This window comes from Perognathus longimembris, chromosome 1, assembly GCF_023159225.1.
Source record: "Perognathus longimembris pacificus isolate PPM17 chromosome 1, ASM2315922v1, whole genome shotgun sequence".
Classification (NCBI taxonomy): domain Eukaryota; kingdom Metazoa; phylum Chordata; class Mammalia; order Rodentia; family Heteromyidae; genus Perognathus; species Perognathus longimembris.
The window spans coordinates 109,151,881-109,166,219 of NC_063161.1; the positions used below are offsets into that span (position 1 = coordinate 109,151,881).

Here is a 14,339-nt window from a genome sequence, read left to right on the forward strand (position 1 = left end):
ACATACTTTTTCTGTCAGATCAAGTTTAAAAAGAGTACCATTCAAAGCAACTTAATATTTGCTCTTGATGGTCATTTTATAGAAACTAGTCAGAGTTGAGAGTAGGGATGTCCCTCAAGATCCCCCTGATTCTTGTGTCTCAGACTTACCAGGAAAATGCTCATGAAAGCATGGCATGGTAACTTACAACTGTAGTTCCAGATAGTAGGAAGCAGAGGTGGGAGGATTGCTGGTAGAGGCTGGCTAAGGGGGAAAGCATGAGACCCTATTTGAAAAAATAAAATAATTTAAAAATAAGCATAAAGGGTTGGGACATGGCTCCAGTGGTAGAGCTTCTGCCTAGCAAGCACAAAACCCTGAGTTCAAACTCTCCTCCTACAGGGAGGGATTGGGAGATGGCCTCATCATGTAGCCCAGGGCTAGAATTACCGATCCTCTTGCCATGGCCTTCCAAGTACAGGAATTGCAGGCCTGAACCATGGTGCTCATCTTTATTCCTCTCCCTGCCTTGGAGGGGGCAGATTCTTGAGGCTTGAACTCAGAGCCTAGGTACTGTCCCTGAGCCTCTGTGCTCAAGGCTAGTGCTCTGCCACCTAAGTCACAGCACTACTTCTGGCTTTTTCAGAGTAGTTTATTCTGGCTTCAAGTAGCAATCCTCAGATCTCAGCCTCCTAAGTAGATAGGATTACAAGTGTTGCGCCATGGGCACCAAGCTTTTATGCCTTTCTTTAACTGCTATCTTTGTTGTGGGAATACTCTAGCTATTACAGAGAAACTTTTATTTTGTACTCGATAAATACGACATTTTTGGGGGGGAGGTAATTGTCAGAGTGTTCCTGGTTTGAGTGTTTAGTCAGTTTTTTTTTCCATTGCTTCCAGAATTAGTGGAGGTTTATTGGATTTATTTATTTTTTTTGCTATTGTCCCTCCCCCACCCAGGATTATGGATTAATGGTGTTCTTTGTTGTTGTTTTCCTGATACATATTATATTGACATTCCAATTGATTTAAGGGCTTATCTGCTTACTGCCTTGCCGATATTTCGTGTGTGTGTGTGTGTGTGTGTGTGTGTGTGTGTGTGTGTGTTTTGTAAGACTGTGCCTATACTAGTTAGTTACTCTGCCATTACCCCTAAATTGCATTTTCAGCCAGCCCCTAGTCAAGTTAACATGAGATAATACCTAATTTAATTCCTCTACTGACAGTTTGTAACATTCTTGATCCCTTGTTCTACTTAATCAATGTGAATGCTTGTAACTTGTAGGTTGTAATAGGGGTGTTCTTGGATCACCTAAATATACAATTATTGGCCTAGTGCACATATGAGCTTATAATTAAAGGACAGACATATTTTTTGTTTGGTTGACTTCACAAATTTTAGGTTGTGTTAGATAGTTGTGAATGGTGATTAAATATTACATTATTAGGAGAGGGAAATGACCAGTGTAAGTGTTTCCAGGGCAGTGATAGTCTGATCTGTAAGCTCAGTTTTCTTATTTAATTGTATAATAGTGAAAGAGCCAACTGTATGTTATAAAAACACAGTGGAGAATTAGTTACCTAGTGCTATTTTGAAACAAGGTTTCAAAATGCTTCAGTGGCTCAAAACCACAGAAATTGGGCTGGGAGTGTGACTTAGTGGTAGAGCTTGCCTAGCATGCATGAAGCCATGGGTTCAATTTCTCAGTACCACATAAACAGAAAAAACTGGAAGTGGGGGTGTGGCTCAAGTGGTGGAGTGCTAGCCTTGAGCAAAAGAAAGAAGCTCAGGGACAGTGCCCAGACCCCAAGTTAAAGCCCAGCACTGGCAAAAATGAAAACAAAAGAAACAAATTTGTTTCCCTTCTAGAGGCTAGAATTTATCTGTTCTCTGATAGCTCTATAGGAGAATTTCCTTGTGTTTTTGTGTCTGTCTCCAGGCCCACCCTAGTGACTTAGTTTTAACTTAATTCCCTTTTTGAAGAACAGTTTTAGTTAAGAATCCAACATATAAATTTGGGGAAGATAATACTCAGTCTATAATCATAGGTTTTGTCTTAATTTTAGTTGTTTGCACTCAGGACTTCAACTTTCCTCAACTGGCAATTGCCAGGTTGGTTCTCCATCATTTGAGCCATATACTCCAACCCTTTTTTCTCTTCCCCCACCCCCACCCCCACCCTTCTCTGGTAGGGTTTCTTGCTTTTGCCCAGCCAGGCCTTAGCCTGCAGTCCTTCTTCCTGTGGCCTCTTCCATAGCTGGAATCAAAGATGGCACCAATGGAATTCAGCTTAGGTGGAGCCAGAACACCACTCCCACCACCCCCATTCTACTTCTACCATAGTCTCCTGAGTAGCTGGAAGTATTGGCAAACGTTGTGCATTTCTTTACTCAAATGTATACCCAGATTACCTCTAAATATACTATTTCCAAATAAGCTCAGATTCAGAGATAGGATTATTTGGGGGGTGGAGAAGGTGGCATGAAGCTAGGGCCTTGTGAGTACTGAGTAGATGCTCTCCCACTGTGCTATACCTTGAGCCTATTGACCTACTCTGAAGTAGGACTTCAAACATTTGTTTTGTGAGGGAATACATCTCAAAACATGTTATCTCAAAATATACATAATTTATGCAAGGTAATTTATTTGCTGTTCATCCTGGAAGACTTCCTGATAAAACTTAATCTTTGGAGTTGCATAGAATTAAGAGAACTTTAGGTAAGTGGGATATAACATAAAAACTTTACAGTGTTTCAGAAATACAAACTATTTGACTTAATCACTATGAACACAAGGTCATAAAACAACTTGTTTTAATTTAAAATTTACTTTTTTTCCTTCCAGCTGATTCAGGCACTATTCATTAAAATGAAACAATATTTGTTGAATATGTTTTTTGGTTTTTTTTTTTTTTTTGGCCATTCCTGGGCCTTGAATTCAGGGCCTGAGCACTGTCCCTGGCTTCTTTTTGCTCAAGGCTAGCACTCTACCACTTGAGCCACAGTGCCACTTCTGGCCGTTTTATATATATATATGTGGTGCTGAGGAATCAAACCCAGGGCTTCATGTATTGGAGACAAGCACTCTTGCCACTAGGCTGTATTCCCAGCTCCGAAACAATATTTGTTGAGAAAGCTAGGCACAACTATAATCCCAGCACTCATGAGACTAGAGTAGAAAGATCTTGAATTAGAGGCCATCCTGGGCTACATAGCCAAGGCCTGTCTCTAACACTAAATCTAAAGCAGAGTTAGTGAGACAAGTATAGAGGTGTGGTGGTTGTTGGAGGATTTTTGGTGGGGGAAGGAGGATCATGATGACAGAGCTATCTGTGCTTTAAAAAATAATGACAAGCAGTGTTCTCTCTAGTTAATGTGGAGTGGTTCTTAAGAATTTATTGGGGTCCAGAGAAGATACATCAGAGAATATCAACTGTAAGAATGGTTTCAAGATCACAAAGTTATAGTGCTATGAATTTTATTAGAATAGTTTGGCTTAGACATTTGGGCAAATAAAAATGTAGGAAAATTGTTTTGAGAGAAACATTTCAATATTGTTTTCTTTTTCTTTTCTAGTTGGAAAATGGATATACTTTATTTGACTATAATGTTGGACTGAATGATATAATTCAGCTACTAGTACGCCCAGACTCTGATCTTCCTAGCACATCTAAACAGACTGATATACAGGCTAAACCCTGTTCTAATAGTCCACCTAAAGTAAAGAAAACTGCAAGGGTGGGATCTTCCAGTCAGCCATCTACATCAGCTCGTGCTTGTCTCATTGATCCTGGCTTTGGACTGTATAAGGTATGTTGCCCTCATACTTCTTAATTGTGAGAATGTAGATGTCTACCTGACTCAAGACATCATGAATAAGTAAACACTGATTGCCATTTGAAACTCAAGATTGAGCTGTTCATAGTCTAACTTTTAAAAGTAGTCTTTAAAAGTTTGCTGTGAGGGGGTTGGGAATATGGCCTAGTGGCAAGAGTGCTTGCCTTGTATACATGAGGCCCTGGGTTCAATTCCTCAGCACCACATATACAGAAAATGGCCAGAAGTGGCGCTGTGGCTCAAGTGGCAGAGTGCTAGCCTTGAGCAAAAAAAAAAAAAGCCAGGGACAGTGCTCAGGCCCTGAGTTGACGGCCCAGGACTGGCCAAAAACAAAAAACAAACAAACAAACAAACAAAAAAAAGTTTGCTGTGAGGGGTTGGGAATATGGCCTAGTGGTAGAGTGCTTGCCTCATATACATGAAGCCCTGGGTTCGATTCCTCAGCTCCACATATACAGAAAATGCCAGAAGTGGTGCTGTGGCTCAAGTGGTAGAGTGCTAGCCTTGAGCAAAAAGAAGCCAGGGACAGTGCTCAGGCTCTGAGTTCAAGCACCAGGATTGGCGAAAACAAAACAAAACAAAAAAAAGTTTGCTGTGAATTATGCAGATAAATGTAACATGCATATGTATAGTTCAGAGAATGATAAAGCAAATACATGTAATTCCATCAAATAGAATGATGTCTTTTTAAAGCTGTGTGCTCCTTCCAGAATACTATTTTCCTCTCTAAGAGGTAAACTATTTATTCTGACTTTTGTGATCATTTTGTTTCTCTTTGGCTTTACAATCTGTATATATTTCTTTAAACAATGTTTTATCTATAGTGGAATTTTTAATGATGATAATTCTACTTTCTCCAACATTGAGAGATTTTTCTGGTGCATATAGCTGTTTTATTCTTTCATTCTATTACATTCTGTTGTGTTAACATGGTACTATATAGTTAATCCACAATTAATAGATGTCTGGCTGTTTCCAGCTTCAGTTGCTTTTACTGGTGTTATTGAACCTTCAGTGTGTGTTTCAATGCATATGTTCAAATTTTTCTTTAGATTTCTATCCAACAATAGAAGTTCTGATTGTTCACTCAATGGCTTCCATCAGACTGCTTTCTTTTGTTCCATTTGCCTATCTGTCTACCCATGTGTCCATAGCATTGTAACAACTAGCCTTATAGCCTTTTTTGATTTCTTCTAATTCTGGAACTTTGTTTCAGTCTTCTAGAGTGCCTAGGCTTTGGGATTATAAACATTTGAAGCAATTGAAATTAAAATTGTTAGAATTATCAAAACTCTACAAACCATTTGTTAGGGTTTCAGTGGGATTGCATCTACAACTCAGATTAACACCTTTAACAGTGCTGAGGGGTTTTTTGTTTGTTTTGATTTTTGTTTATGATTTTGTTTTTGTGCTAGTCCTGGGACTTGAACTCGGGGCCTGGGGGCTGTTCTTGGGCTTTTTTGCTCATGGCTAGTTCTCTACCACTTGAGCCACAGCTCCACTTACAGCTTTTTTTTTTTTTTTGCCAGTCTTGGGCCTTGGATTCAGGGCCTGAGCACTGTTCCTGGCTTCTTTTTTGCTCAAGGCTAGCACTCTGCCACTTGAGCCACAGCACCACTTCTTGCTGTTTTCTATATATGTGGTGCTGGGGAATCGAACCCAGGGCTTCATGTGTATGAAGCAAGCACTCTTGCCACTAGGCCATATTCCCAGCCCCACTTACAGCTTTTTTTGATAGTTAATTGGAGATCAAAGTCTTGTGGGCTTTTTTGCCCCGGCTGGCTTTGAACCATGATCCTTCGTTCTCAGTCTCCTACTAGTTAGGAATAAAGCATGAGTTCCTGGCAATGCTGAATTTCTTAATTCATGAACATGGTAGGTCTTTTAATTCATGAACATGATAGACATGTCCATTGATTTAGATCTTTTGACATCTTTTTTGGTGGTATGTGGGGCTTACCGGGCTTGAACTCGGGGCCTGGGTACTGTCCCTGAGCTTTTTGTGCTCAAAAGGCAGTTTACTACTTGAGCCTAGTGCACCTTACAGCTTTTTTAGTGGTTAATTAGAAATAAAGATCTCATGGATTTTCCTGCTCAGGCTAGCTTTGAACTGTGATGCTTAGATCTTATCCTCCTGAGTAAGTATGATTACAGACATGAGCCATTGGTGCCCCATATCTTTTAATGAATACTCTTGTTTGATCTATTTCTAGTAGTATTACCTTGTTTTTCTAATACCTCTACTGAGGCTTGAACTCAGGACCTGGGCTCTGTCCCTTAGTTTTTTCACTAAAGACTCGCCTTCTTACCATTTGACCTTCATTTCTAGCTTTTTGGTGGTTAAATGGAGACAAGTCTCAAGGACTTATCTCTTCCAGCTGGCTTTGAACATTGATCCTCAGTTTTGGGCTTCCTGAGTAGTTACGATTACTGGCTTGAGTGAGCCACTAGTGCCTGGCTAGGTGGTTATCTTTGTAAATGATAATTAATTTTCTTGAGTATAAGAAGTACTGTTGACTTATTTATTGACATTTTTGTCCTGCAGTGGTTTCAAATTCCATTATAACAGTGACAGTTTTGTTTTTTCCTTTTCTAGTTTTGCAACTTGTTTATTAGTTGGGATGAATTGACATTCAGATAAAGATAAATTAAACTCAGATTTCAAGTGTTTTGAAGATTAAAATTCAATAGGTGAAAATTTTATTTAAGGAAATGCAAATAGATTTAATTTTGAATCTTAAGAAAAATGCAAGCATAAATATGGAAGGACTTAAGCTAGCAAAGACCCAGGTGCAGCAGCCTCTGTCTGTAAACCTCAGGAAGTAGAGATCAAGAAGCTCATGGTTCAAGGTAAGCCCAGGCAAAAAAGTTAGTGAGACTTTATGTCAATCGTTAAACGGGGTGTGGTTGTGTGCACCTGTGATCCTAGGTATATGAGAGGCTATAAATAGGAGAATCACATTATGAGGCCAGCACTGGGCAAAAATATGTCTCCCTATCTGAAAAATAAAGTAAAAAGATTTAAAAGAGTGGCTCAAGTGATAGAGTACCTGCCTAACAAGTACAAGGCTGTAAGTTCAAATTCCAGTACTACCAGAGAAAGAGAGAGAGAATACCACCAAATAGGTATGACTGTTAACTGATGTATTGTGTGAAAATATCAGCAAGTGGGGATAGTTCATTATTAGGAGATGTCCTAGTGCATTTCATTGTATTAATGAATAAAGAAAAAGTATCTAATTTAAAGCATTTTGTGTATCTAAATACACATTTGAGTCCACTAATGATTTTACACAGATAAAATAGATGAATGTGTCAAACTATGCTTGGTATCATGCTTAATGATGATGAAAAACTTCAAGTGCTGTCATTGAAAATACGAGCCAGTTGAGAAAGCCAATTAATGTTGATGTGTGATGTCTTTCTGGAAGTGCTAGATAATGTGGTAAAGCAGGAGAGAAAAACAAATTTTTGAGAAGGTAAAGTTACTATTGTGGATAAGTGGGAAAATAAATGTTTTAAAACAAAGCTAATATTGTAATACTATTAGATTTCCTTACTTTAATCAGTTAGTAGAGGGAAAAAACCAACAAAAATACCATAAATCTAGAAATAAATTAGGGCATAAATTGAAATAGTGTCATATGTAGTCCTGCCTGAGTCCCTCCTTGCCTCCCTCTATTCTTTTTAGTAAATATTTCTTTGACTATCCAGCTGTGACAGTCCTATTCCAAGTGTTGGTGGTATAATGATGAACAACTGTGTTTTCTTTCTTCATGGCATTTTCGAAGGGTCTACTTCTGTTGTATTGCTATTTTAAAACACTGAAAGTCAACTTGTTGTTTTATCTACATCATCTATTTTATTTGTCTTACATATATCTGTCTTAGTCTGTTTTCTCTTGCCAGTAATAAAATGCCACAGACTGAATGATGTTTGAAGGTTTTTTCCTTTTCTTTTTTAATTTATAAGTTGGATGCTGATGATTCAAACCTGTAATCCTAGCTACTCAAAATGCTGAGATCTGAGAATCCCTGTTTGAAGCCAGCCTGTATAGGAAAAGTGAGAGACTTGTTTTTTGCTGGTGCTGCAGCTTCCAGGGTCTGGTCGCTGCTGTCCCTGAGCACTTTTGCTCAAGGCTAGTCATACTTTTCCTGCCTGGGCTGGCTTTGAACTGTCATCCTTAGATCTCAGCTTCCTGAGTAGCTAGAATTATAGGTGTGAGCCAGTGGCACTCAGCTTTCCCTGAGACTCTTATCTTAAACACACACACACACACACACACACACACACACACACACACACACAGTGTAGTGGAACTGAGGATCAAGTAATAGAGTGGTAGCCTTGAGTGAACAAGCTCAGGGGACAGTGGCAGGTCCTGAGTTCAAACCCGAGTGGTGGCATAAACACACAAAAATTATTTTACCTTATATTTTTGTTCAGATATAATGATAGCTTATTGGCAGTCCCAGTGTGGCACAGGGTGAGAGATACAGTGTGTGTGTTCTTATAAATTCCTATAAAGAATTTTCTTATGAGCTATCTTTGTACATTTATTTATTTCTATGAGATTAGTTACATAGTTGCTTCCCATGTTGCCCAGGTTGACATGTAGCTCCTGGGCTCAAGTAATTCTCTTGTCTCAGCACTCTAGTAGCTGAGACTACAGGTATACCATGCCAACATTTCTATATTATACCTCACAGTGGAAATTAAAATCAAACATAGCCTTTAACAGGGGACAAACAATATTCTACTTTATTTTTTCATGTTTTACTTTTTAAATAAGGTTCTTATTTTACAACATGTATTAGTAACTTTTTTTTTAAGTACTATGACCAAAATACCTGTCAAACAACCAGGTCCCGTGTGCTTGGGCAGAACATCATGAATATGGAAGAATATGTCACTTTATGGTAAACAGGAAGCAAGGGAGCTAGGGAGAGACTGAGAATCACATAACCTGAGGCAAGCCTCAGGGACCTGCTACCTCCAAAATGACCCCACTCCCTGAAGTTTCTGGAACCTCCCTCCACTAACTGGAGACCAAGTATTTAGCATATGAATTATGGGGGACATTTAAAAAATCTAAACCATGAAATTCCACACCTAGACCCCAAAGTCAGCTCCGAATCTCTTTTTGTCAACTAAAATGTATTTAAATCATACTCCAGGTCTTAATTGTTCGAACATTGTTGAAAAGTCCAAATTCAAGTCTAGTGAAACTCAAAGCAGATCCTTAACTTTGAGCCCTGTAAGAAAGTTGCATATTACCAAAATGTAAATGTTTCATTCCAAGAGTGGGGAGTAGGATTCTAGCAAGGAAGTATCACACCAAAGCCAGACCGAAAACCAGCAGGGCACACATCAGTCAGATCCTCTGATTTATGTCTGTTATATTGGATACATGGTGTTGTGATGAGAACTCCAGTGGGCTTGGAAAGCTCCATTCTTAAGGTCTTACTGTTTGTAGCCTACATGGTTTCTCTCTTAGACTGGCTTCATGTGTTGACTGTGGATTTCCTGGCATGTCCAACATTAAGAGCTTTCCATTGCAGCTTAGGATTTACTCTTAATGGCTTCGTGCATTAACCTCTTAGGGGCTGCTGCTTGCAGGGATCCTGGCCATAATAAATATTTCCTGGTCTTTAGGTATTTAAAATCTGGATTGAAACCTTTATAACCCTGCAAGTCTTACACTCTGCATGCCCACAAAACCAGCATCATGTGGATGATGCCAAAGTCTGCTGCCGTCTTCAGTGCAAGTCAGGCCCTAGCTCTCTTGGACCATGGCTATAGTAGTCTCTTGAGTGCCCAGGTGACTGAGTTCAAGAAACACTTGAGCAGAACAAACACACTAGAATCACTGTCTTCTTAAAGGAAAATATGTGAGGCACAGCCTTGAGTCTGTGAAGGTCAAGCTAGTTCTTGAAATGCCCTTTTTAAGGTATCTTTCCTATTGTCCTGTGCCATACTAGTTGGCATCTATCATTTCAGAAGCCATGGCTTCTGTAACACAAGTTTTACATAGTCTTTATTGACCAAACTGAAGGTTTTCGAACCTCTTGCTCCGCCTTTTTATCTTAGAACTCTTATTAAATGCTAACTTTTTAACTAAAATGAAACATCTTAATTAAAAGTTGCTACTTTTGAGTTGTTTCAAATTTTCTTTATTTCTTGTAATACAAATTTGATTAGTGTATCAAAATTTTGTTAAATTGTTTCTAGGTTACCTTTTTCTTTGAGTTAGGATATGCAAAGAATTTACGGAAGTTTTCCCTTTTATCCTGAGTTTCTGACTGTGTAATTTTACTTCGTAAAGATTTTCCTTTAGCCAGATGCTGGTGGCTCACATCTGTAACTCTAGCTACTAGGAGGCTGAGATCTGAGAATCACAGTTCAAAGCTAGCCCAAGTAAGAAAGTCTATGAGACTGTTATCTCCAGTTAACCACCAGAAAATCAGAAGTGGTGGTGCTGTAGTTCAAAGTGGTAGAGTGCTATCCGTGAGCAAAAGAGCTCAGGGACACTGCCCAGTCCCTAAGTACAAGCCCCAAGACTGACCAAAAATATTTTTTTGTGTGTGTGTGTGTCTGTGCCTGTCTGTCTGTCTTTCTGTGTACTTTCCTGCCCAGGCTAGCTTTAAATTGCAATCCTCAGCTTCCTGAGTAGCTAGGATTATAGGCAGGAGCCACCAGTGTCTGGCTCCTTCCCTTTTTTTTTTTTTTTTTAAATTTTTATTTTTTTGTGCTGGTGCTGGTGCTTGAACTCAGGGCCTGGGAGCTGTCCCTAGTGCTCAAGACTAGCACTCTACCACTTGAGCCACAGTCCTAATTCCAGCCTTTTCTGAGTAGTTTTTTTTAGAGATAAGAGTGTCTTGGACTTTCCTGGTTGGGCTGGCTTGGAATTGTGATCCTGAGGTCTCAGCCTCCTGATTAGCAAAGCATTATAGGCACGGGCCACCAACACCCAGCTATTTTCTTCTTTTTGATTACAGTATTTTGGCTACTTAAGATTAATTGGGTATAATGAAATTTTAGGTTACTTTATTCAACACTAGAGTGAGTAAACATCTAAATAATGTGAAATTTTTTGTTTGTTTTTTTTGCCAGTCCTGGGGCTTGAACTCAGGGCCTGAGCACTGTCCCTGGCTTCTTTTTGCTCAAAGCTAGCACTCTGCCACCATAGCCACAGCGCCACTTCTGGCCATTTCCTATATACTTGATGCTGAGGAATCGAACCCAGGGCTTCATGTATACAAGGCAAGCACTCTTGCCACTAGGCCATATTCCTAGCCCCATAATGTGAAATTTAATCTGAAGTTATTTATTATCCAATATCTTTCTTGTCTTGCTATGTTTGATAACTGAGCAATAGTTGGTCAGTTTATTTTCTGAATCAAGGTGTGCTTTTGATACCTAAGTTCTTTTTTTTTTTTTTTGGCCAGTCCTGGGGCTTGGGCTCAGGGTCTGAGCACTGTCCCTGGCTTCTTTTTGCTCAAGGCTAGCACTCTGCCACTTGAGCCACAGTGCCACTTCTGGCCATTTTCTGTATATGTGGTGCTGGGGAATTGAACCCAGGGCCTCATGTATAAGAGGCAAGCACTCTTGCTACTAGGCCATATCCCCAGCCCCTTATTCTTTTTTTTTAATGGGAGAGACTTGTATTTTGAAATGGTTGTCATCCAGCCTAAATAATGTGTTTTAAAATGGTTAAGTTTTAAGGCTTAGTTAGCAGTATAACATTGTTAAACTTTTTACATGTCCTATATTCATTGTAGGAAATACAGAAAAAAATGTAAATAAACCATGTAAGAATATTGCTAATTTAGTGTATTGTCCGTAATGCAATTTTTTATATTTAACCTTTTAAAATTATGAAAGTAATAGGCCATGCAAAAAGAATAGTTTAATGAACTAGTATGGCCTCAGTGTTTCTAATCACCATCCAAATTATGAAACAGTAATAATGCTCTAGGAACAAAGAATTCTGCCTTTTCTGATTATAATTCCCTCTTTTCTACTTGTAACTACTACCAAAATTGTTGTGGTTATTCCTTTTATCCTGTTATTGACTTTTAACAACCTACTGCTAACATTTAAACTGTTTATATAACTGTAATTTTCTTGCTTTTGAACTTTATGTAAATGGAACCATATTGCATTTTTAGGTATTAATACTAATGAAATCCAATATGAATGAAGCATGTGTAGTAGAGAAACACATGTCCCTAGTTTGTCACAGTTTTTTAGTTGTGTATCTTTTGAGAGCAAGTCTGTTCATGTCTGAACCTTACTGGAAAAATAGGAATGATTTTGTACTTATGATAATTATTGTTACTGCTTTTGACAGTGCTAGGGTTTGAACTTAGAGTCTCAGACTTGCTGGACAGTTATTTACCATTTGAGCCATGTCTAAAGCCCCAAGAAGTAATTTATTTAAGTGGTAGTTGTTAATGTTTACCAACTAAACTTTGGGAAAATGAGTTTTCTTTTTTTTTGCCAGTCCTGGGGCTTGAACTCAGGGCCTTAGAGCACTGTTCCTGGCTTCTTTTTGCTCAAGGCTAGCATCCTGCCACTTGAGCCACAGCGCCCCTTCTGGCCAAAAGGCCAGAAAACTATGTATGTGGTGCTGAGGAATCGAACCCAGGGCTTTATGTAGATGAGGCAAGCACTCTACCAATAGGCCATATTCCCAGCCCTGTGGTGCTGAGTTTTAATGAGTGACATGGGACGTGTTAAGTGTAAGAAGACAGTTGGTGCCAAGTGCCAGGGGCTCACACCTGTAATCCTAGCTAATTCAGGAGGCTGAGATCTGAGAATCAAAGTTTGAAGCCAACCTGTGCAGGAAAATCCATGAGACTTATCTCTAATAAGCTACTCAGAAAAAGCCAGAAGGCCGGTGCTGGTGCTCAGGCCTGTAATCCTGGCTACTCAGAAGGCTGAGATCGGAGGACCATAGTTAAAAGCCAGGTGGGGCAGGAAAAGTCCATGAGTCTCCATTAATCACAGAAAAAGCCAGAAGTGGTGCTATGGTAGAGCATTAGCCTTGAGCAAAAGAAGCTCAGGGGCAGTGCACAGGCTCAGATTTCAAGTCCCAGGACCGGCAAAAGAAAAGAAAGAAAAAGATGGAAGTGGCACTGGCTCCAGTGGTAGAGAGTTAGTCTTGAGCAAAAAAGAAGCTCAGAGACAGAGCCCAGGCCCAAGGTTCAAGCCTCAGGACTGCTCCCTCCTCCCCCCCCCCCAAAAAAAAGAGAAAAAGTCAGTTGTTTCATTGTGTATAAATACTTGCTTGGTTGACACTTTATATGGATTTTCTTACTTTATCTCAAATACATTGCAAGGTCTGTCTTTAACATATCTCAAAATATAAGGCGGAGACAAGTTTATTTGTTTAAAGGTTATTCCTTATAGATAATAGTTAGAAGACTTGAACTCAGGTTTATCTGCAGAGTCAGAATGTTTTCTGAAGAGCAAAACAAAAAAGGGTTTAGAAATATACTCTACAGTCCTAGATACTTGGGAAGTCAGGAAGGAGTTCAAGGCCAGCCTGAAGTATGTAGTGAGTTCTAGGCCATCCTAGACAACATATTAAAACTATATTTCAGGAGAAAAAAACATATTTAAGTAAGCCCTCTAGTATTTGGTGTTTGGTATTAATGTTTTCCTCATGACTTCAGCTCCTTATCACCATATTTAATTTTTTTTTTTTTTTTTTTTTTTTTTTTTTTTGCCAGTCCTGGGGCTTGGACTCAGGGCCTGAGCACTGTCCCTGGCTTCCTTTTGCTCAAGGCTAGCACTCTGCCACTTGAGCCACAGCACCACTTCTGGCCATTTTCTGTATATGTGGTACTGGGGAATCGAACCCAGGGCCTCATGTATACGAGGCAAGCTCTCTTGTCACTAGGCCATATCCCCAGCGCCCATATTTAAATTTTTTTGTGTATTTTATGATGTTTTGACATCATGAAATATACAAAGGGCCTTGCTTGCTGGGGAGACTGGCCAGGAGTAGCTAATTGTATTTTATTTTTTGTTTTGTTAATTTGGTGCTGAGAAAGAGTAGCTAATACTTAGAGCTCTGTAACCACTTGTCAGTGAACCTGTTTTTCATTTACAAAGCAAACAATCCTGAGCCAGCTAGGCAGCTCAATTCTTGCTACTCAGGATGCTGAAACCTGGGAGATTGATTTCAGTTCAAAGCCAGAAAAGTCTCTATTTCCAGTTAACCAGCAAAATGCCGGAGTAGAGGTGTGACTCAATGATAGAGTGTCCTCCATGCGCAAGCAAGCCAAGAGAGAACATGAGGCCCTGAGTTCAAGCTCTGGTACCAGCAAGTAAACAAATAAGCCAAAAATAACAACAACAAAGCAAAGAGTCCCGTGTAATATATATATGTATATATATCCCAGTCACTTCACCTTCTTACATACCAGTCCAAATATTCCTCTGTATTGATCATCCATGGCCATGTACCAGACAACTAGGGATTAAAGCCCATTGACCATATTCAGCTAATCTTA

At 39.4% G+C, this 14,339-nt stretch overlaps 1 protein-coding gene across 1 annotated transcript in view; it reads left to right on the forward strand.

The window, feature by feature from the left end:
* Uhrf2 (ubiquitin like with PHD and ring finger domains 2) overlaps window positions 1-14,339 on the forward strand; it is a 70,917-nt gene that overhangs the window by 5,591 nt on the left and 50,987 nt on the right. The window contains exon 2 of the mRNA XM_048346948.1: window positions 3,556-3,789. Within this exon, the coding sequence (XP_048202905.1) occupies window positions 3,556-3,789 (234 nt within the window). The remainder of the gene's footprint in view (window positions 1-3,555; window positions 3,790-14,339) is intronic.